The 23,298-nt window shown below is 39.9% G+C and overlaps 1 protein-coding gene across 1 annotated transcript in view; it reads right to left on the bottom strand.

Moving 5' to 3' along the window:
• Positions 1 to 4,959: 4,959 nt before the first annotated feature.
• The window catches only part of PRKCZ (protein kinase C zeta), a 154,172-nt gene continuing 135,833 nt past the window's right edge, over positions 4,960 to 23,298 (bottom strand). The window contains exons 17-18 of the mRNA XM_065421210.1: positions 9,381 to 9,496; positions 4,960 to 5,089 (exon numbers count right to left, since the gene is read on the bottom strand). Coding sequence (XP_065277282.1) covers positions 5,002 to 5,089; positions 9,381 to 9,496 — 204 coding nt within the window. The 3' untranslated portion in view covers positions 4,960 to 5,001. The remainder of the gene's footprint in view (positions 5,090 to 9,380; positions 9,497 to 23,298) is intronic.

Genomic DNA, 23,298 nt, shown 5'->3' with positions numbered 1-23,298 from the left:
TGACTCCTCCTGACAACAAAAATTACCACACAACCCCAGGAGGGGAAACTGAAGCCTGATCTGGCCCAAGCCCCATCGCTCCAGCCAGGGGGGCCAAAGCCTGAGCCCCACCAACCTGGGCAGGGGGGCCAAAGCTGAAGCCCAAGGGCTTCAGCCCCAGGCTAGGGGCCTGTAACCTGAGCCCTGCTGCCCAGGGCTGAAGCCCGAGGACTTCGAAGCCCTGGGCAGTGGGGCTTGGGCATCTGCTTTGGCCCCGGGCCCCAGCAAGTCTAAGCCAGCCCTGGTGACCCCATTAAAACAGGGTCATGATCCACAGTTTGAGAACTGCTGGTCTAGTTAACTGGAAATTCTGTAAGTCTCTGTGCAGTTCCCATATTAAATGTACTTCTAAATTTAAGTTACTATTTTGGAAACAGGTTCCGAGTGAAATTTGTTTTTATTCAAAATACAATATTACAACCATATTTTAATTCCATCTCCGACTGTTTTCCATTCTGTAGAACATAATGACCTGACTCTTGTAAATTAAATAGCATTTTTCCAGATTTCTAGAAAACGAAAAACCAAGTTTGGGGGGAGTGTGAGTAAATGAAGGGAGCAGATTTGATCAGTAGTTCTGATAAAATGAAAGACTTCTCTCTTAATTTGCAGATTGTCACAGTTGGACATTGACAGCCATCTTGCTAAATGTTTGTCTGAAAGTGCAGATGATGTGATTTGGTAAAAGAACAAGAATGAAGAGCCAAGAAGTCAGATGCTAAGATATGAATCTCTCTACAAGAAAAAAGGAAAGTGTATCCAGAAAATGTGTCCTGATAGAATGTGTATTAAACTTGTATAATTGAAAAACAAAAACAAAAAAAAGGTCAGAAATACCATCAGCCTCTATTCATTTCCTCTGAACCGCTCTGTGTATCCATTGTATCCCTGATCCTGCAAAGAGAACTGTGTGGGTATACTTCTGGATGCTGTGGAGCCCCACCGAATGCATATCAAAAAGTACTATTATGGCTCCTTGAAGTACTGTATCTGTTCTCTTTTGCCATGTATTTAAATTATTATGCTTTTGAAAGGTATAGCAGGAAGAGGTTGATGCAAGAAATTTTCTTGTAGACTGTTAATTTGCCTAATCCAAATGTCATTGAATCCAGTGACTTCAACAGGCTTTGTATCAGGTTCTAAATGGTTAACTCTTTGGAAAGTAAATTGCCTGATACTTTGGGCACTACAGCATTTTTTTAATGTCTGTTTAGGCTTTTAAATTTCAGTTCATGCTTTATTTGAAAAAAGTTTAAATAAAAATCTAGTTGGAATTTTGCACTGTTCTGTATTGTCCTCTATATGAAAGTATATATATGATGGTACTGTATATCCCAGATTAGGGAAGGAAAACTGCACCTTTCATACAGATGACATTCTTGGATTCGTATCACTGCTCCCTGATTCTCTCCCCCATAAGTCAAGGTCTGCTTCATTATAACCTCTCATTTAAAATAACTAAGATAGCAAGCCTCATATAAATTATGCCCGATAAACGCATAGCTAGATGTTCTCATAGCATCGAAATGCAGAACGGTTTAATGTAATTATGCTAATAGAACAAGGCTCAAATATACTTGTCACTGCCCCCATACAAGTGGAAAATTGCTTATACTTATGTGAAAATGTAAAGAAGCACAGCTTCTTTGTTCAGCAAATCACACTGATACTTTTATGCTCTTTCATTTTTAAAATCAGATTTTGTGCTTTAAAATTATACACGACTTGTCATGAATTTCCAGCTGGTTACCAAGACAGTTGCAGTTAAATATGTTGTAAATTTTTAAATTTCATTACTGATTGCAGATCATTACATTCAGTAATAGCTTATTAACAATTTGTGGGAAGGGAGGGAAAGACACGGATATACAATAGGTGCTTCATTTCCCCATGGGACAGACGCCTGTTTTCACCAAACAGGGTAATTAATTCGTGCATTACATGATATATGGATTCACAATCCCTGAACTCATTTCTTCTCACAAGGTTATGAATAAAAAACAAAAATGACTAGTCTGCATTTTCTTTCAGTTATTTTGACCGTACTTGGCTACACATATTGTGCCGTGAAAGACTGCGCCTCAGATTAACACCGAAGTAAAAGTTCAATATTTGAACAAACAAATTTTCTGCCACAGGAAAACTGTTGGACCAGACTCAATGATTTAGGCATTGGTTATGGTCCAAAAATACAGAATAAAACACAATAGAGTATCAAAATACAAACCTTGGTGAATATTTTAATTTACAATAACCATAAGGCTCTCAGTTAAAAAAAAAAATCTAACTATATTGGTCATTTCTCAATGTGGTGATAAATAATAAGTCTATTGGCTTTTTCATTAAAGTCTTTAATAGATGTGCAAGAATATAAATGATCTTAGCTGTTATGGATTAGTATACCATCTTCTGCACAATTAAAACTGGCCAGCAAAGATCTCAACTAATTAATTATACAAAACTACAAGAACATATTTACTGTTTTACAATCATTAAATTAGCTAGAGTTTTCATTTACTATTTCAAATAAGACAACTATATATCATAACCAGATCCATTTGTAATATATTAGGATTTTTTTCAAACCACACATTTAATTACATCCTTCATTTTCTTTAATTTATAAAACAAGTACTTTATATAAAAAATTTCCCCCTTCATCATGAACAGAACATTATTCATACACTTGCACGTGAGCAACCAAACTTATAACCAGCAAACTATTTGGCAACACAGAAACATTGTAAATGCCTTGAATTGTAAATAAATCAAGGATTTTTTAACGTTTTTTGAGCAAATGTGTCTTTCTGTCCCTTTCTTTCCCCCTCCCCCCAAACAAAATGTTCCAATGTCTCATAGAAATTTGAGGTAAAAAACCTCCATGTTTCCATTTCTAAGCCCCTTGCCCAGATCCATTTAAGGGCAGCTTTGTCATATCTCCATGCAAGAACTGCCATAGTCACTGTTTTAGGTAATGATCAGTTGTAAAACCAAGGGCATTGATTAAATACTGAAACACAGAAAATGTTCAGGGTACACTAAGTTGCCAAGGAGGGAAAAAAGGGGGAATTAAAACAAAAAAGTTCATATTACATTTAAAAAGTAAATAATTCCTTTACTAGATACCAAATTATCTAAAATCCAGGCATTTGAGGCAAGTACTTTTTTCTGATTAAATAATTTAGTGCTGGTTAGAACACATCTTGCTTAATATAAAAAGCTGCAATCCAACAAAAAGAAACCCAAAACTCAAATCTGGATGGGACTAATAAAACTGAATTACCACAGGTTTGCATAATTGTGGCCAATGAGGGGATACAAAATGTAGTTTAACCAATGGTTAATTGAAAAATTTAAACACAATGTTTTGGCAGTCTCATCCTAGCACCTCATGACTTGGATGTGAATCCGAAAGATGTCATGTTCAGCACCTAATGCAATGCTGTACCCTGAGAAACCTATATGTTAATGTAAAGAAAATGTTGCAATTTATCCTGCATTTTACACCAAATTAGGTGAGATGTCATGGCACAGGGTTTCTTGGTTTTTTTAAATTCCCACATCAATTTCCCCCCAGAACCACAAGCCACACAATGTAGTTAAACAAAAACCTAGCACAAAGTACTGCCTCTGTTGTTGTCATCTGCAATGAGACAGGTAAATCTTTACAAGCATCTGAAAGCTTTTAGATTGCAGTGCACACTTAGTCATTAAATATAGTGACATGAGTTTTTCCACAGCTGACAACAAATTCTTAACCTTTGTGATACAACATCCCCTTCTTTCCAGTTTTCAAGAGAAGGGACTGGACATCTATCACCTTACCCAAATTATCACATATTCATTTTTCCCTCCATTGAAAAAGTTACTGCTTTGAAGCAAGCCATTTTTATCAAAGCATCCCGTTCTCCTATGTAGAACAATGAATTAGTAATATACACTGAGTATTTCTAAGCAGACAGTTGATTAGTAGGAGGTGTGCTTTATCAGGAAAATGTAGCATGTTTATGGATAATCTAGATTTGCTATTTAAACTTTAAGGCTACGATCCATTACACTTTTGTTGTTCTATTTCTGAATATTGTATTATTGATAAAAATACGTTTCAAAAATTTAATACACAACACAAGACATCATTGTAGGCACTGCTTACGTATTTTCAGAAATCCACTCTGTGCAAATTTAGGGTTTTTTTTTTTTTTTAAACTAAAATTTTGAGGTTTAAACAATCCAGATTTTTGATTTGATACAGGGAGTTCTAATTTGGAATTGGTATTGCTGAGTCACTCTGCTCCTCTATAAAGATGTACCTCAGTATTAGGTTGCAGCTTTTATTTATATGTTCCTTATTGAATGTTAACAAGCCTAACTTACCAGGGTTAAGAATGTTGAAAATATGTAATAAGTCTTCAATGCAGTTCATCCATTTAGGCACTTAAAACCTGTACCCAAATTTATGTTTTGATTGCTAATAAAACACAACTCCTTTTACATATCGTATCTGAGACGTTTAGACAGGTACCACTTGTGAAAAAGGCATAAAAAATAAGCTTCAACACCACTAACGTTTTATTCTTCAGGATGTTACACTCTAATATTCTTCAATTAATAGCTCAGTGCATCAAGTGTTTGTGGAAAGTATGTAGCTTTCAAAGTTGTTCGGAATCTCTCTTTTCCAGAGGATGCAATGAACACTTTGATCCTTCACGAGACAGGCACAAATGCAAATTCCTTCATTAACGAAGCCAGTTGTGTCAGTGCCCAAAACTTTTAAAAACCAATATTTAGAGGAAGACACCCACCAAAATCATATTCTCATCTTTGATTTTCAGCAGCAATATTTTTTATCATTGGTCTCCATCCAAAACCTTACAGTTCCCCAGCCTTGCATGCATATACTGTAGTTAAGGATAAATTTAAAGTTCATTCACATTATTTGTCCACAATGGAGATGTCATTCCTTCATACTGTTTCCTCTGTTGACAGCAACAATGGGTTAATGTATTCAAATCCTTCAAATTCCGACTGATCTATTCTTTTTATTACATCTCTGAAAAATAAGGAGAAATATTTCTTTAGATTACTACTTGGAACTCTCGATTGTGTTGCTAATCATTTTGTTCAAGAGATTCCTCGTTGTACAGTATTATAACGTGTACAAGTTCTATAAAAATGCTAAGTATTAGTGATACAGAACCAATAATAAGAATTAGAATAAACAAACAACAAGCTTTGAATACACAAATGCTTTTCATAAATTTTTCATTCCAAAATCTCAAGCAGTATCGCTTTTATTAATGAGAGGTTGGTAGTTTGGAAAACTGGGATGGAACAGCAATTTACACAGAGAAAGAAACGCACAAGGCATAGAGGCTGATATCACTGGCAGTGGTGATGGCTAGGGGAAAGTAACACGATAAGCTCTGAGATGTAGGCGAGGATGCTATGGAGTTGAGACACAAATCTGAGGAAAACAAATGTAAACTGAACGTTGTGCACAAGGGAGAGCAAATGGAAGGTTTTAGAAACTGATGAACAGAGAAAACTGACTTGCCAAGGGAACACTGAATGTTAGGTCTTCAACTGTGATTTTATAGCCAGTTGGTGACAGAGTCAGCTTAACTGTTCACAAGTAACATGAATCATAGAATATCAGGGTTGGAAGGGACCTCAGGAGGTCATCTAGTCCAATCCCCTGCTCAAAACAGGACCAATCCCCAACATGGTTCAGTTTTCATTCGCACAGCAGCTTCATTGCCATACAATTGTTTGACTCTGCATGTACCCTGATGCCTAACTGGTTTTATCTATGCATTCTGAGAAAAACTTAGCAACTGTCCTGTAGTGCTTCAGCAGAAACATAGTGTGACTGAAGGTCATGCACATAGAGCACCAGCAACAAAGGCAAAGAACTCAAATATCCTTCTGCACTGACAGCTAGAACTACTAGTCAGGAGTACTTTCTTCACCAAACAAACCCCAGTGCACTTAATCTATTACAGGAGAAGAGAGCCAGGTGCCAGCCTAGTTTGCGGTTAGCTGTCACAGCTACTAATTTCTATCCATGTCCTGCACAGACACAAACCACCATTTACAGACATCCCCACCACCACTAACTATACACACACACACCGTTAAAAGTTGTTGTGTGGACAAGGCCTTCGTAGCAGAGCACAAACCGTTACTGCCTTTCTCTCAATCTTTAATCTGCTAAAACCCGTTTTAAAAAAAGGGCCTGGTTCCTGTAGCACTCTGCACGAGTTTACACATGAGCCCCATTATCTTTATTGGGAATTTCTTGTGTAAATCGTCACAAACTGATAGAAGGGTGGATTGTGTCCTACAGCTTGTCAAATGTCAACTGGAATTATACTTCTCCAGAGCCTAACAGAATTTTTTGAAATTGCCACTTTCTTTAATTCTGTAAAACCCTTTCTGACTATTAAAAAAAATTAGGATGCTCACAATTCATTTTGCAAGTTTCTTTCCTACCCCCCCATAAAAACAAAAACAAACAAAAAAAACCTTTTTGCAAGCTAAATTTGTAATCCTCTAATGCAGAGAGTCTGTATTTCCCATTAAAGTAACCTAATAAACTGTTGCCATGCCTTATGCATCTGGAGCCAAAGAATTAGTATAGGAGTAGACAGACGGGGAAAAGAAACAGATTGGAAAGAAAAAAGAGCTCAACTGTTGTTTGGAGGCAGTTTGCAAATTTCAGCACAAAGATGTCTGGCTGTCAGTTTAGGGCAGTAGTTCTGAACCCGTGGGCCACATGCGGCTCAATTGGCACACACCTGCAGCCCAGCTGTGTGCTAAAGGCCACCCAGCTTGGCAGGGTCTGGGGCCCAAGGGTCCAGGCTGCCCTGCCCTCATGCATAGAGGTCTGTAAGGGCATTTTTTTGGGGGGGGGGGGAGGGACACGGGGGGGGCTTGGTTCTCAAACTGCAGCCCACGTAACACATTATGGGCCACATATGCAGCCCACAATGATAAATAGCTTGAGAACCACTGGTTTAGAGATTTTAAATTAATCTAAAGAAATACAAACTTTAAAAAAGTGTTTAGAAACAGGCATGTTTTTCGGTTCATGAAACAGAGAAGAAGCCTCAGTCCATTATTTATTATGACATTGTTTGAAATTAAGAGACTGATAAAAACGGAGAAAAAATTAAAATATTTCAATCCAACATCCATTTGTAATTTGCTGTATTGTTTGTGATCAAGCTGGACCCGAATACAGTCTACACATTCCTCTTCTGAATGTAGTTATAGTACAGTCTTTACCCCTCAGGAAATTAGCTAATCTCCCTATGGATGTCACTTAGGGACTGGATAATATCAAGGTTGTTCCCTAGGTCACTAGTGAGCACTCTGCTACAGAAGTAATGCAATGAGTCCTGATTGTCTCCTGCTTTCCATGCTGGGAACTCAGTTTAGGCTAGGAAGCAGCAAGAGAGGGAGGCAGCCCACTTAAGTTTAGGTTATTACTGAGTCCAGCATGGCTGTAGGCTGAGAGGCCATTTGAGTGAGTAGGGAGTGAGATAGTCTTTGCTTGCTTGGGGTGAAGGCATCTTGCCTCGCTGTTTGTTTGCTGGCTTAACTTTATGCACATGAGTAGTCCCAATGACTTCAGTAGCTTTTGCTTAAGTACCTTCCTGAATTAGAATCTGTAAAGGTTCAGATGAAACTGCAACTTAAAGACTTCAAAACTCTGCACTTCTACCTAAACTAGACTTTCTTAAGGGAACAGGCCCAGTTAGGAAGATCACAGGCAGGAACCATTCAGAAGAAATCACTTCACAGCATAATACTTCCACTTTAATAAGGGAAAGGAAAAGGAACCCAGCTACCGAAAAGGTGCATGTGTAAGCAAGCTCATCTGAAAGCAAACTTTGGGGATGGAAAGCCACAGCTTACTTGCCTGCTCTCTCACAGTAGAGTTGGCCCAGAAATTCCTAGTCTGAGCCTAATTTCACCAACTCCAAGGTAACTGAGCCTTGTTTAATTTCAAATAAACCTAAAGTCTCCATTGACATGGAGACTTATTTTATTTTCCATTTTAAAATTCTGGATTTGAATAAGGAAAGTCTTGCTTCTTTTGTATTTCTGAATAGACTCTCTCTCACCCCAACGGTACGCGAATGCCAAAGCACTACTTAAAAAAAATGTCAGTGTATAAATAGTCCTGCTGAGCATGTAACATAGCTCTATTGTGCCATTTCCTCAAGCAGCAGAGCCAATAAACGGAGTCATTAAAAGGTAAAATTTTAACAAACATTTAACCATAGTGCCATATGTAATAGCCTTGAAAGAGAAACTGTGCACCTGGAAAAAAGGATGAATAAATTCACTTTGCATTGCTTCCCAATTGGACATCATGCAGAAGGATGGGAGTAGCTACCTGCAGAAAAATACTAGGAGGTGTCCTATCCTTATCAAAAACACTCTGTACTGGGCTGGCCAGCAAAATCAACCAACCAACAAATAAAAAATAAATAAAAGAGGCTGGGGAGGCTATCCACCCTGGTCACAAGCAATGTGGTAGTGACATCCTCCCCTCCCTTATTATTCATTCAATGTGAGACATATGTTAGGCACTTTATAGACAAGATGACAAAATTCATGCGTCTCACTGAAGTTTTCCTCATGTTGCATATATAGCTTCCCCTTGTTTTTCTAAAATGAGTTTAAGGTTCTGAGGCTGACCTTCAAGGCCCACCATACCCTGAACCTGTTCACATGATCTTGGCTCTCATCGTGTCACTACCAAGTTTTCCTCCTAAGCACCACATTTGTATCTTGTCTTCATCTTTGCCTTATACTCGGAACAGTTTCCTCCTTGCACCAAGCAATGGGCCTCTTGACCTTCAAATCCCTTCTTGTTCTGCGCTTTCTTTTCCAGCAAAGACTTTCAATCATGCCCTCTGCAAGAGTCCTCTATCGTGTCAAACTCAGACTGGCCCTTGATGCATTGTCTCTCTCAATTGTTTTGTCTCCATACAAAAGAGTAAGCCTCTTGGGGCAGATATCATATGTTCTTAGCTGTTTGTACAGCACCAAGTACTCTGTTGATGGTCAACAACAGCAATACATATACTTTTGATTATTGATTAGGCTGTTAGATGTATTCTGAAATATACAGTATGTATTATGTGGATGTCTAAATGTCACTTGAGAACTTTAACTTATGCATTTCTTTAATTTACATTAGTATCTTTAACTTCAATATTTTTGTTCCATTTTTAGATATTAACTCTCTCTCAGTAATGTTACAACAACTTCATATTCATATATACATTTCTGGATGCATATTTGTTTAATTGTATTAAAAAACATACTCATCATCTGGGGTTAGCTGCACAGGTTCGCTGGTGAACTGTGTATCAAAGTTATCCAAACCATAATCGTCTGTGATCTGAGGCTGAAATGGAGGGGTCGCCTGCTTCTTTTCCAGCTGAGGATAATAAGGTGGAGAAAGAGAAAAAAAATCAAATATTGAATATTTACTAAATCTTCTCAGAAAACTTACACCTGTTCTATGTATATAGACTATGAAACACTACACCCATACTTTACACATCCAATATTGATGAAAGAGACAAACACTAAATAATATTATGCATTTAAAGGATTTTCACATTAAACGATATGTTCATTCTGTTTATTCCTGTTTTGTGATTTCAAAACCAAATATTTGAGAAAAATCACCAAAACATACTGAACTAAGTTTAAAAGGAGAGAGAAAGCAATTTCAACACATATTTCTCAGCATGCCTGATCTAAGAACAAACATCGCCTCTAAGTAAAGCCAGAGTGCAACACAAACTAATGTAACATTTAATTACATATCCTTGGTATCAAAACTGTTTATAAACTGGACATGCGTCTTAGAGACCTTCAGTCTGTTTTAAGTTCAAGCCAAGACGCTTCTCCAAACACTCACTTTTTCCTCTTAAATGTGCCTGTAAAGTACCTTTGTCATGTTTCAAAGATGACCCTTTAGAAGATGTGAGCTGCATCTAAACCATACACACCAACAGTCAAGTCAATTTAGCCAGACCTGTTTGTCTGCCAACCTAATTCCAGAACAGAGCAAAACCATAAGCTGTCTCCGCTAATGCCTGCATCAATAGCCAGCTGTGATGGAGGAGACCCTGCTACTGTAATAGTTAGTATTCACTGAAAGCAATTGCATCTAAGCACTAAAATGTCAAAAGCAGCCAACATCTTTACTATGTCAAGAAAATATCACTCTACGTTAATTAAGCAACGCACATGTATCTTCTGCACCAGCATTCACTAAACCATGGACAAACCAGCAGTTTTACTTCACAAGGGTGGTTCGCGCTAACGTTTTATTCAGTTTTGGTTATTGTGGGATCAAGGCCCCATCACACAAGTTTCACTTTGGATTTCAAGTATAAACTCAAAAGTTCAAAATGAAATTCTGCTGAAATTGCCAAGGTTCACCTATGTTTCAAGCAGATAACATTTGAATCTGGGCCCACGCTTATGACCTGTAGCAACCTTTAAACGAACATTGCCAAGGTTTTGAGTCTTATGAAATCCAGTGCCAAGCAACCTTTTGCATGGTTTTCGATAGCATTCTGCATGACTCAAGTGCTCGTCTGATCTAAACACACTTCATAGGTGCACAAGAATAGAAGCAGAAACGTATATTTTTTTCCAGGACACATTAAAAATAGTTAAAGTCTTCCTTTTAAAAAAAATGATCGCTCCTCTGATGTTTCCAAGCTTACATTTTTCTTTTATTATTTAGGGGTGAAACTGATTATTGTGTAAGTCAAGATAACGTTTACACTGACAGACAGACGCTGTGTTAGCTGACAATGCTCAGTTCTGTAAGTCTGTCTCTCTCACCAACAGAAGTTGGTCCAATCAAAGATATTATCTCATCCCCCTTCTCTCTCCAATTCTGCCAGGGAATTTCGATCCTTACTTGTAAACAATGCCCTTTAAAGTGATTAAGCGCCTCTTCTGACTTGGAACTACTAGTTATGCTAAAACCACAAAATTATGACAGAGTTTAAGACACATCTTTGCTAGGCTCCAGAGTTACCAGACTCTCTAGTTTATCACATACTTGGGTGAGAAAGGAGCTACCGACAGGTATAATGAGGCAATCCATTTAAATCCCTACCAGTGGCGGTTCAAAAGGATTTATAATAGGGCCAGATTTTCAGCTTGGGAGCAATCAATGGGAAACCACAGGGATGAGTTCAAAGCTCTGGAAGCTAATGAAAGGATTCAACTGATCCAAGCACTCATTGGTTGTTGGAGTAATATATTTAGATCAAGCAGCCAACCAATGCCTACTTATTTTGAGCTGTTTGTTCTTGCCAGTTAAGTCACATTTTAACATGGGTCACAAATAGTATTATTGTTATTGCCTTTATGCCTCCACCATGTTACACAGCTCCATGGTTAACAAGATTATGAAGTACATTATGGTATAGTAAAGTGACAGAACTTTGTTAGGCCTGACAAGAAATCACTGTCATTTGATTGGTTAGTATTATATTGGACTTGTACTTTCATGGTTTTTCAAGATAATTATACACTGCTTACATTTTTGATCTGAACTCTCCTGATCATGACTTGGAATTTCATATTGCATCCTAATGCAGAAAGTGTCCAGACAGTACCAGGAAAGCTTTCCTCTCCTTCATGAGAGAAAAGACAAACAAAGAAACCCGAGTGCAATATGTTATTTTGGTGGATGCTTACACACACTAGACTAGAGGCAAAGGGGCATTGGCTGCCTCTTTCCAACCTTTGTTTATATTACTGTGGATATTTAATCTAGTTCTTGTACCAATCATATTGTGCAACAACCAAATCATCATCTCTCTCCTCTACCCCTTGTTCCCTCCCACAAAGCAATTGCACCATCCAGCATCATCTACCAGAAAACACTATATTTTGAAAGAATGAGCAGGAGAAAACAACATTGCTTATCAACCTCACAGGCAGGAATTTAAATACAGAAAAACTCTGTGTAGTAAAATTGTACCAAACACAAACAAGTGGAACAGCTAATGTATAAAACATCTTCAGGAAAGTACAAAAATTCAGAGCACTTTCTTCCAACAAGGTTATAACATTCAAGTACTCAGCATGTTGTTAGTTAGGTCTCTTCTGTGGGCTTGTTCATGATCTATAGAAAGATGCTTGACCTTGTATTAATGAGCACAGTTCTCAACATGCTATGGACCTAATGTGTAATAAGAATCCACAAACAAGGCTCAACATGAAATAGCAAAGGAAGACGCTTGAAATTATGTAAGACTCCCTTTTCTTGAATGTGGATAAAATTGCCTTTATAGAAAATGTTATCTTCTGTATTTTTGATGCTAGGAGTCTGACGCTATGGTAAGTATCCGACGGAAACAGAAGGATAACCAACAGGTTTGTGTGTGATAGGAAGTAAATTGGGGGCCTAAGACAAGTGGTGTAGCTAACAATAAGGCACATTTTTTCTAGTGTCTCAGTTGTGACTATGGTATCTGGGTGCAAATGAGAAGTATGCTCATGACCACAACAAAAGAAATTAGAAAAGTAACAGTGTTTATGGGCAGGCTGGGAGACAATATAGGGAACAAAATACATTTTAAACATATATAAAGGCAAAAAATCTTATTGGTTCACTGAATAGGGAGTATATGAATCTTTCTGTACTCACTAAGGGTACGTCTACACTTACCTCCGGGTCCGACGGCAGGCAATCGATGTTCTGGGATCGATCCCGGAAGTGCTCGCCGTCGACGCCGGTACTCCAGCTCGGCGAGAGGAGTACGCGGCATCGACGGGGGAGCCTGCCTGCCGCGTCTGGACCCGCGGTAAGTTCGGACTAAGGTACTTCGAATTCAGCTACGTTATTAACGTAGCTGAATTTGCGTACCTTAGTCCGAAGTGGGGGCTTAGTGGGGACCAGGCCTTAGACATAACAAAAAAGTGCTATACACCTCTACCCCGATATAACACGAATTCAGATATAACGCAGTAAAGCAGTGCTCTGGGGGGGGGGGGGGAGAGGGAGGGGGGGCGGGGCTGCGCACTCTGGTGGATCAAAGCAAGTTTGATATAATGCGGTTTCACCTATAATGCGGTAAGATTTTTTGGCTCCCGAGGACAACGTTATATCGAGGTAGAGGTGTACATTTAAATATAAAAGGAATTAGCTTGAGAATGTGATATTATGATAAAAAGTTGCAAGCTACTGAGAATTAGATTTTTGCAATCAGATTTAGATTTAAAAGGGACAGCACAGATGTGCCAGACACTACCATCTCAATGCAGAAACTCTCATTTAGCTCAATATAAGAATTTTTAAAGTACCTATAGAAAATGGCTAATGTGATATTCCCAACAGGAAAGTTAATTTGACTTCTCTGTACTGTTTTTTTCCCCAGTGGGTTATTTTCTAATGTTTACAGCTAGTATTCATTAGACAACAAGTAGGATTGAGCAGACAAAAATCTAATTTAAACCAAGATATCATTTCCCTCTGTCCTGAACTCACAAAATAGCTTTTTCATATTGGTAAATAAATCAGCTGAGAAACATCTTGATGAACTCCACTGGAAATACAATCCTTTTCCCCTATGATGATAGATATAACATGTAAATGGTAAATTTATTTGTAGTGTTCATGGAAGGTGTCAGATTCGCAGCACTGGTAACTGAAGTCCTCTCCAGGGCCGGCTCCAGGCACCAGCTTGGCAAGCAGGTGCTTGGGGCGGCCGCTCCGGAGAGGGGCGGCATGTCCAGGTATTCGGCGGCAATTTGGCGAACGGTCCCTCACTCCCGCTGGGAGCAAAGGACCTCCCGCCGAATTGCCGCCGCAGATCGCGATCGCGGCTTTTTTTTTTTTTTTTTTTTTTGGCTGCTTGGGGCGGCCAAAACCGTGGAGCCGGCCCTGGTCCTCTCTCCACTTAACAAGTACAGCACAGGAAGTGTTAGCACAGTCTTCTTCCCACACCACACTGCCTATATATGCCCCAGTCCTGATGTGGAGGGACAATTCGAAGCAAAGGAAGAGTTAAGTTTCTTCTACAAATTAAGTTGCCAGGTGTCAAAGATGCTGTGGACTCCTGTCCATTAGGGAATGGTCTGAATCTACCCATTCTATTTCAGATCCCAAATACGTAATGACTTCTGATCCCGGGGCTGGATTCAAAGCAGTGAGCAATTTTGAATTCCAACAACAATGCCTATGCTATTGACTTCAATTCCAGATGTATTTTTAAAATGATTTTTTTTTTAATCTGTAGGCTGCTCTGATAGAAGATTCAAAATAAAAGCACACCTTCAAATGCAGTCTTCACCTGATGCAACAGAATCAAAACTAAGTGCAGCCAAGAGTTTATTTGGTTGCCTTCCCAACTTTAAATAAGTCTTTGTTTTATATCCCAATAGATAAAACTCAGAAAATACAATAGCAAAAATTAATTTAAGTACAACTTGGCAGGCACAGTCTCATAACAAATATCCACAAACCAAACACTAGGTATATTTATTATAAAGGTGCTTTTTCAGAAAAATAAGCCCAATACACCCTGGGTGAACGATGAGTCAATGTTCAGTATAATTAATAGCTCTGGATATCAGCTCTTTAAATTAGTAAGGCTTCAAATGATACAGGAGTTTCCATTAAATTAATTTTAACCCACATTTTTTTTCAAGAAAAAGACTATTCTATTCACTAGTAACAAACGTATTCATATTTGTAAACTCAATTATATACATCAAAAGCCACCATAAAAGAATGCCAGCTTGTTAAATTCCTTCATATAGCCTTGAAATTTTTTTCTGAAGCATAGTTCTAGAGTTCACAAGGACGATCAGTACAAGTGAGCGAATCAAAAAAAGATAACTGGAAACAGCTTTGCAAGAAAAATACAAATCAATACAGTAAAAGACAAAGTAGGTTTGGCCCAGTTTAAATGGCAGGTCTTTTCTAACCATGAATAAAAGTAATTCAAACATTTTCCTACTGGCCAAGGTTCAGTTAAAAGAATTATAAAAGGCCCAATCCTACAAAACTAACTACTGGGAGTAGTCCCATTTACATCAGTGGGACTAACTCCCAATTGCCAGCACCCTGCCCAACAAGGTTTGAAGGACTGGGTCTAAATGCTAGTGATGCACGTTACAGCTGTTGGGGGATGGGGATTCATGTAGAAAATTTTAACTTGGTGGAAAACAGAAAATATTTTACCAAACCTCCAACATTTTCTATTCCAGAGGTTCTCAAACTGTGGTCCACGAGCTCCATTCAGATGGTCTGCGGATAGTTCCCTCTAAGGTGCGTGCCTGGGCGGCCGCACACGAGACAATGAAGGGCCACCCACCTAATTAGTGGAGTCGCACAGGCATGGCTCCACTAATTAGGTGCCTGAACCCTGGAGAAGACGCACATATAAGGTGAGGTGGGGGCCTTTGGGTGAATAGGGGGTAGGTGGGAGGGGGTGGTGGGGTGAGAAGAGGGGGTGGGGGGAATCTGGGATATGCAGGGCTGCAGCAGCCAGAGAAAGAGGTGACTTCCCCCAACTCCAGAGCTGCGGCTGCCAGGGAGAGATGGCCCTCCTTCCCAGTCTCAGCTCTGTGGCTGCTGTGGCGGGGGAGAGAGGGCACATCCATCGCATTAGAAAGGTAAGACTACTGATAATAAAATACAAGTTGTGTGCTTTTATTTGTAGAACAAAAAATTTAATTATTAAGGTTTTTTTTATGTGGCGCTTTTATCCAAAGTGCTTTACAATAGTTAGCGAACAGTACAAAAATTTGGAAAGATCATTAAGCGGTCTGCCGAGACCCTCAGCAATTTTCAAGTGGTCCACGAAAAAAAAAGTTTGAGAGCCACTGTTCTATTCAGATATACTGCTGCGGTGCCTCATGAAAATTGTAGTTCAGGTCCCTCAAGCCCCTATTCTACTCTATGAGCAGGGCTCCCTAGACAGACTAATTCCCATGTTGCACCATGGTCTTCCCTTTTGCTGAGTCGCCACGATGCATGAGTCTGACTGGAGTCCATTATGGAGATGTAGTTCAGCTGGGAAAACCCAACCCAGAGAGGAGAATGGCAGAGACAGACACTAAACTTCAACCACAAGGAGGCAACACTTTAAATATAAAAAATTTTCTGGTTTTGCACAGTTGTATTTTTGACAAATTTTCTGTGGAATGTGGATACTTCTTTCAAAAACAAAATTAAAAATAATCACTGTCAAAAACCCCATTTTTCGTCAAAAACAGTGTTGACAGTAAAGCAGCTTAATGAACATCTTAGCAATGTATATAACATACATTTTTGCTACTGGAACCCTTGTGACCTATATGACATAATAAATAAAGTCTACAACTCGAGACTTTGTGAAGGTTGGTATTATATACAGAAAGATCTTGCTAATTTACACTAGGGTCACAGACACAACAAATGACTCAATTAGTAAGTTAAGTGCACTGTCACAATGGAAATGCTAATATATACTGCTTCACCAAAAGTACTCATTTATTTTATCAATTGTACCTCAATGTTTATTTTAGAAAGTAATTATTTATAACATGCTAGTAAGTTTACTGTAGTATATTTTGTAAAATAACAAAATCCTAGCAACCCAAGACTCATTACAGCATCTGCTATTCAATCTTTCCTGAGGGCCAGGGGAGACATGGACTCCCAATTTTTGTGCAGATTATAAACTGCAGATCTGACGTGTTGGCTGCATGTTTTTAGAGCTCTCTTACTTATGACAAATTACAAGCTAGCATCTCACCTCCACAATCTATGTTTGCACAGGGGGTCCCTGGCATCCACATGAAGCTCCACTGATCTACCAGGACTTTGCCTGTGTAGACTTAACTGGGGTCTAAACGTGCATCCAAAATCATTACCTGGCCAATTGTGGAAAAGGGCAGGAAAGCTACTGAGATATGGTAAGGCAACACATACACAAGTACACGAGAACTCTACTTATGGGAGCTGGTCCCCCAATGCACTCCCCAACATCCTTTTTTCAGAAAAGTTTAGTCAGCATCTCTATTTTCAGCATGTTGCTTAGAAGCTGCTCTCTTTGCTTGTTTGAAATGGTCTTTCATCTCAAAACAAATCCATAGTGTTTTGCATGCTAAGGTTTAAAAAAAAAGTTTTTCCTATTGAACATGTCTGAATTAAAATCCTGCCCTCCTCTTGGAAGCACAGAAGAAAACAGGGTGGACAAAGCAAGGGTTCTGACACTCAGACACCATGATAAGGAGATAAGAATATTTACAAAAATATTATTTAAAAATCAATGTATACATACCATGGTAACACCCATCACCTTAAACAAGATCAGCCCCACTGTGCTAGGCTCTGTAAAGATATACAGGAAGACAGAGGGTGAGATTCTCTCAGCCCCTATACGCTGGGTTAAGGGGTTGGGAAGACAAAGCCCTGGATCTGGCCTAGGGAGAATCCCTATGGTATGCCCACTCCTTCAATACTGCGTGCAGGTCTGGGTTGCCCCATCTCAAAAAAGACATATTAGAATTGGAAAAGGTACAGAAAGGAGCAACAAATGATTAGGGGTATGGAACAGCTTCCATATGAAGGGCCAATTACAAAAAATGGGACTGTTCAGCTTAGAAAAGAGATGGCTGAAGGGGGGATATCAGAGGTCTGTAAAATCAAGAATGGTGTGGCCATTTCTGTACCTCTTCACATAACACACGAATCAGGGGCCACCCAATGAAATTAAATCAGCAGCATGTTTAAAACAAACATAAGGAAGTACTTCTTCACACAACACACAATCAACTTGTGGAACTCACTGCCACGGGATTTTGGCCAAAAGTATAACTGGGTTCAAAAAACAATCAAATAAGCTAATGGAGGTTAGGTCTATCAATGGCTATTAGCCAAAATGGTCATGGATGCAAATACATGCTCTGACTGCCAGAAGCTGGGACTGGACAACAGGAGATGGATCACTTGATAACTACCCTGTTCTATTCATTCTCTCTGAAGTATCCGGCACCAGCCTCTGTCAGAAGATAGGATACTGGCTATATGGACCATTGGTCTGACCCATTATGGCCATTCTTATGTTCTTAACTGAGTAATACAACTACTGTCTGTTTTCCAAGACCCCCTTGCAAATTTCAGTATCGGGGACATACTAGGGGTAGGGCTGGGGCGGGAAGGGTGTCAATTTCGAGGGAGTCTAGCTGCAGTTTCTGGGCAGCACTGCTGCTCATTGGCAGCAGAGGAAAAGTTGCCTAACATGCCAGGGACTGCTCCAGCCCTGGAGGAGCCCAGAATTGTCCCTGGGGTTAAAGTTCTGTGAGGTGTCTCAGAGGATCCAGAGTTCTTGCCCTGAAGAGCTTACAATCTTAATATTGCTGATGTTCAGAACTTCTATGTAAGCCATTTACCATTTCACAAAATAGATCCCTTCTGCGTGTCAGGAGTCCAGTTTCACTGGATAGTTCATGAGAAATTAGGATTACTATAATTATTATAAATGTAATAAATCTAACAATTGCCTATATGAAATGCTTTGCCAATTCTATCTAATAGTGACATTTCTTTTAATGTAAAATCAAGTCTTTGTGAGTGGACAAGAAAGCCCAGCTGCAAAACATTTTGGAGAACAGGAGCTCCTTTATTCAAAATGCCTGAGAAGCCACTTGAGGATAATAATTTACAAAAGATTTCAGAAATTATTCAATACATTTTTTCTGCTGCCAATGAACCTAACAAGGCATGTAGTTCACAAATGAATTGCTTAAATTATTTCTGAATGAATTTTTGTTAATGTATTACGACTAAATGAATTCTTCTTGCCTTCTCTGAATAGTAGAGGTATATTTTTGATACATAGGGGATACACACTACTTACATATCCCCATAAGATATGCTCCTGGTAAAGAGGTCAGAGAGATAACTGTGTGTGGCTGGATTATGAAAGAGTCTGGATAACTTGATGACTATAATGTTTTAGCTACAAGTGTGAAGATCAACACATCAAATGTCATGCTTCGGGGCATAAAGCTGATCACCACAGGGGTCTGGAAGGAATTCCTCAATCCCTATGAGCAACATTGCATAGCATTTGGAACCATTTTTACCTCCCCCTTAAGCTTCTGAAAGTGGCTTTGCCAGAAACAGACTACCAGGTATGATCATTGTTCTGTGCTGTTATTGCCTATGTGGGGTACACACTCTGGAGTAGCCTGGCTGGCCACTGGAGGTCACCGTTTCTCTAGAGAAATATCAGATAGAAAATCAACACTCAAAACTCCCTTTGGAAGATGACACTACCTGGAAAACTCTGGAAAAATCACATCATTTTGTTTTCATGAAAAACATCCACAGAGAAGATAAATAATAATAATTAAATGACAGATTGGCAGAATTGTTTTTAAACTTGTAGTTTTCCCAGGAAGATTCAGAGCAACTCTCTAAAAAGTTGCATTTTTATACTGATGACATTTCACTTGATAGGTTTCAGAGTAGCAGCCGTGTTAGTCTGTATCCGCAAAAATAACAGGAGTACTTGTGGCACCTTAGAGACTAACAAATTTATTAGAGCATAAGCTTTCGTGGGCTACAACCCACTTCTTCGGATGCATATATGCATCCGAAGAAGTGGGTTGTAGCCCACGAAAGCTTATGCTCTAATAAATTTGTTAGTCTCTAAGGTGCCACAAGTACTCCTGTTATTTCACTTGATATAAACCTATAAGTTATATAGATGTCCATGCTTCAGGTGATTAGCCAACAAGCAGATGCCTGTGCTTAGGAAGACACGAGCAGGCTCTCTCATATAGTCCATTTCAGACTAATCCAAACTGGGCACTATTGAATACAGGCTACTAGATCAGATGGACCACTGGTCTGATGCAGCACAACAATTCCCGTGTTTCTAAAAGGGGCTTGAGACCTGGCATATGGAAAATCCAGCAACCTCTATTAACTTGCAAGCATTTCAGTTCAGTTCTAGAAGAATCATAGAATATCAGGGTTGGAAGGGACCTCAGGAGGTCATCTAGTCCAACCCCCTGCTCAATGCAGGCCCAATCCCCAGACAGATTTTTACCCCAGATCCCTAAATGGCCCCCTCAAGGATTGAACTCACAATCCTGGGTTTAGCAGGCCAATGCTCAAACCACTGAGCTATCCCTCCCCCCAGTTCTTTGGGGTGTAGATCTGTTGGTTGTTGCCTACCCCCTTCTCTTTTAAGGCTCAACTGTCTTGCATGTTTGTTTGCCTGTCCTTCATGAATGGCTCATTTCTACAGAGTTAGCTGGATTATCATGTGATAGCCTGTAGTATATTAATGGGTTGGTTCTGAGATCTGGAGAGGCAGGTACACATAGGCCTACTTCTAACTCTGACCTGTACACTGTCATGATCACTATCACACACGTAATTACTGCTCAAAAGAAAAAAACACACCACATACAGTGATTAATCTGTTTTGGCCCCTTTTACTTGTTTGGCATGCATTTCATTCTTCAATATCCTTAGGAAAACAATCTAATCTATGATGGATACAACTAGTTTTTAGCATGCAGAGAGAGAAGGTAGAGAGTTTACAGGATAAACTTCAGAAAAAGGCTAAATTATTTCCTTGTCATTGGTTTTGGAAGGTTATACTTTAGATTGGCAGAATCTGATTTTTATTTTTTCTAATTGATGATTTTTATCAATTTTTAACTATTTGTATTTTTACAGCTGTGGTGAGTAGGGTTGGGATTAGGGCAATGCTGAGAGCAGGGTGCAGCCGAGGGGCCCAATGGACCATGGTGCAAGGGAGGCTGTGGTTATCATGGCCCTGCAGAGCAGAGACCCCTCAGCCAAGACTGAAAGGAGGAGGACATGCTCCTGGGGACAGGGGAGGCCACCCTGCTGCTGAACAGTTCCTGCCTCAGGACAGCTCTCACACTCCTGGCACATCAGTAGCGTGAGTGGGTCCATGACATTGGAGGTGCAGAGGACTCTCTGCACAGCCATGGGGCCAGTGACACCTGATCCCTGAAGGCACAAGGTGCAGGGAAGGCTGGGGTAGAGGTGGGGCACAGCAGAAACCCCTGGGGAGGCCACCCTGCTGCTGAAGGGCTCCTGCTCGGGAACAGAGCTATTCAGCAGCAGGGACCACTCCCTCCTCACAGTCCTGGCCAAGGGCCTCTGCTTTGCAGAGCCAGGACTACAGTCTTCCCAGCACCTTGTGCCTGCAGGACTTGGGCGTCACCAGCCCCACTCATTCCCCAGCCAGTAATGGGGGAGCCATCCTGGGCAGGAACTCCCATGACAACAGATTTGCAGGGGGTTCCCTGCATGGCTGTAGGGCCAGTGACATCCAACCCCTGCCTGAGCAAGGGGTGGGAAAGGCTGTGGTTCTGGCGAGGCAGAGCACAGACCCCTGGTACTCCCAGCTGGGGAAAGAGAGACAATGGGTCCGTGACAGTGGGACTGCAGACTGCTCCCTGAACTGCTGCAGGACTATTCAGTAGTAGCATGGCCCCCCACACAGCTTGTCCTCTTCCTCCTTGCAGTCCTGGCCAAGGGTCTCTGCTCTGCCCCATTAGGACCAGCAGGGATCAAGTGTCACCACTGTCATGGGCCTTCTCCCTCACTCCTGTGACAGCAGGGCTGCTGAGGGCTCCCTACGCAGGCGCAGGGCTAGTGACACGCAATCCCTGCAAGCATGCCCACTGTTAGTGATGGCTGAAATAGGTGTCCCCCCCAACCCCATCAGCTGAAATTGATATTTATTGATAGTTATTGATTGAAATTGAATCCTGCCAAGCATAGTTACACTTGCTACAGCTCCAAGCCCACAAAAGCCTGCCTGCCTCCTCTCAGTGGTGTCAGTCTTCACTGTGGCTAAAGGCATTTTGCACCTTGGTTTAACAAGTAGTTTAAGATGGATGAGAGCCATGGAACGAATTGGGGCAGATATAAGGGAGTGGGAGAGAAAATGATGGCGTGTGTCCATACACCGTGAGCAATCATGTTTTCCAAATACTTTGGGGATCTATGTAAGAGTCTATTAACTAAAAAATATTACTGTAGGTGTCTAGTTTACTTGACTCCCATGTTTTACAAGTCACCAGAAAATAAATTCAGTAAAAACAGATAGCACAAATAAAGACATGAATTGCATACTCTAACAATAATTAAATGAAAAATAACTCCAGTACCTTTTGACAAACCACCTCAACTAGGGACCTACCTTTCTGTTATACTTTACACCTAGTGTAAAATTCCTTCTTTAGGGTGTTCACATCTGGATCCAATTAATCATCTACTACTTGCAATTACAATTTTTTTTATAAAATACATTTTTACAAGGATTGATGTTAGTTAAAATTTAGCCATCTGTTTAGCTGCAATTTAACATTTTATTGTCTATTAAACCAAGACATATGAGGATTAAAATGATGGATGTTACTTAACGTCAGTAAGACGATGAGCTGGTGTGATGACTCAATTCGCTAACACAATATTATATGGCAACAATTCCAGTGCCTGAAACCCTCAAAAGTGACACCTAAATCTAAAGATTCTGAATCTTGTTTAATGTTATGACACAAGGTTACATATGTCGTTAGGCTTCTTTCAAACAGTGAGGAAGAAAGATTTTCCTTCCTGGTGCCGTGAGAGTCCATCACTCATGGCAGCTTTATTACAGTAAATAGCCAACTTCAGAAGTTCTGTGTTTTCCTGATAATGGTTCTCCAGCAGGGCTGAATATTGTTTGCTGCATTTCCTTGAGTTAACAGGGATAGAGGCAGAAAGTAAATCCAAGGAAAAACAAACAACAAATGATTTTAAGATGAGAAGTCTGGCTCAGACATGCTAAGGATCCCCCTGAACTTTTACCCAGTTTTAGAAGCTGATCTGAACCTACATCTTGTGTGGTTATGAAATACTCAGGAGAGGGTTTTCCCCCACTTCAGGTTTCTGACACTAGACATAGAAGTCTTAAGCTAAAAGACCCTAGTCAAACCATTCCCCACCAATCTTCCATCCCCCAAGACACCTGTTATATATGCATAACATATAAAATTTTGGTTTAACTACTTAAAACAGAAGTTTATTCAAACTGAAAGGTTCAAAACTTCATTATGAGATTCTTTTAAAATCGGTTTTAGGACAACAATTGTGGGGATTTGTGTGTGTTTATTTTATGATGAAAAATAGAGCAACTCAATTTTCTAACCTTTCAGAGTTAAATTTATTTC

Source organism: Emys orbicularis, chromosome 22, assembly GCF_028017835.1.
Source record: "Emys orbicularis isolate rEmyOrb1 chromosome 22, rEmyOrb1.hap1, whole genome shotgun sequence".
Taxonomy (NCBI): domain Eukaryota; kingdom Metazoa; phylum Chordata; order Testudines; family Emydidae; genus Emys; species Emys orbicularis.
The sequence above is the reverse complement of the archived record's forward strand: the minus strand, read 5'-3'. Positions and strand labels throughout refer to the sequence as shown.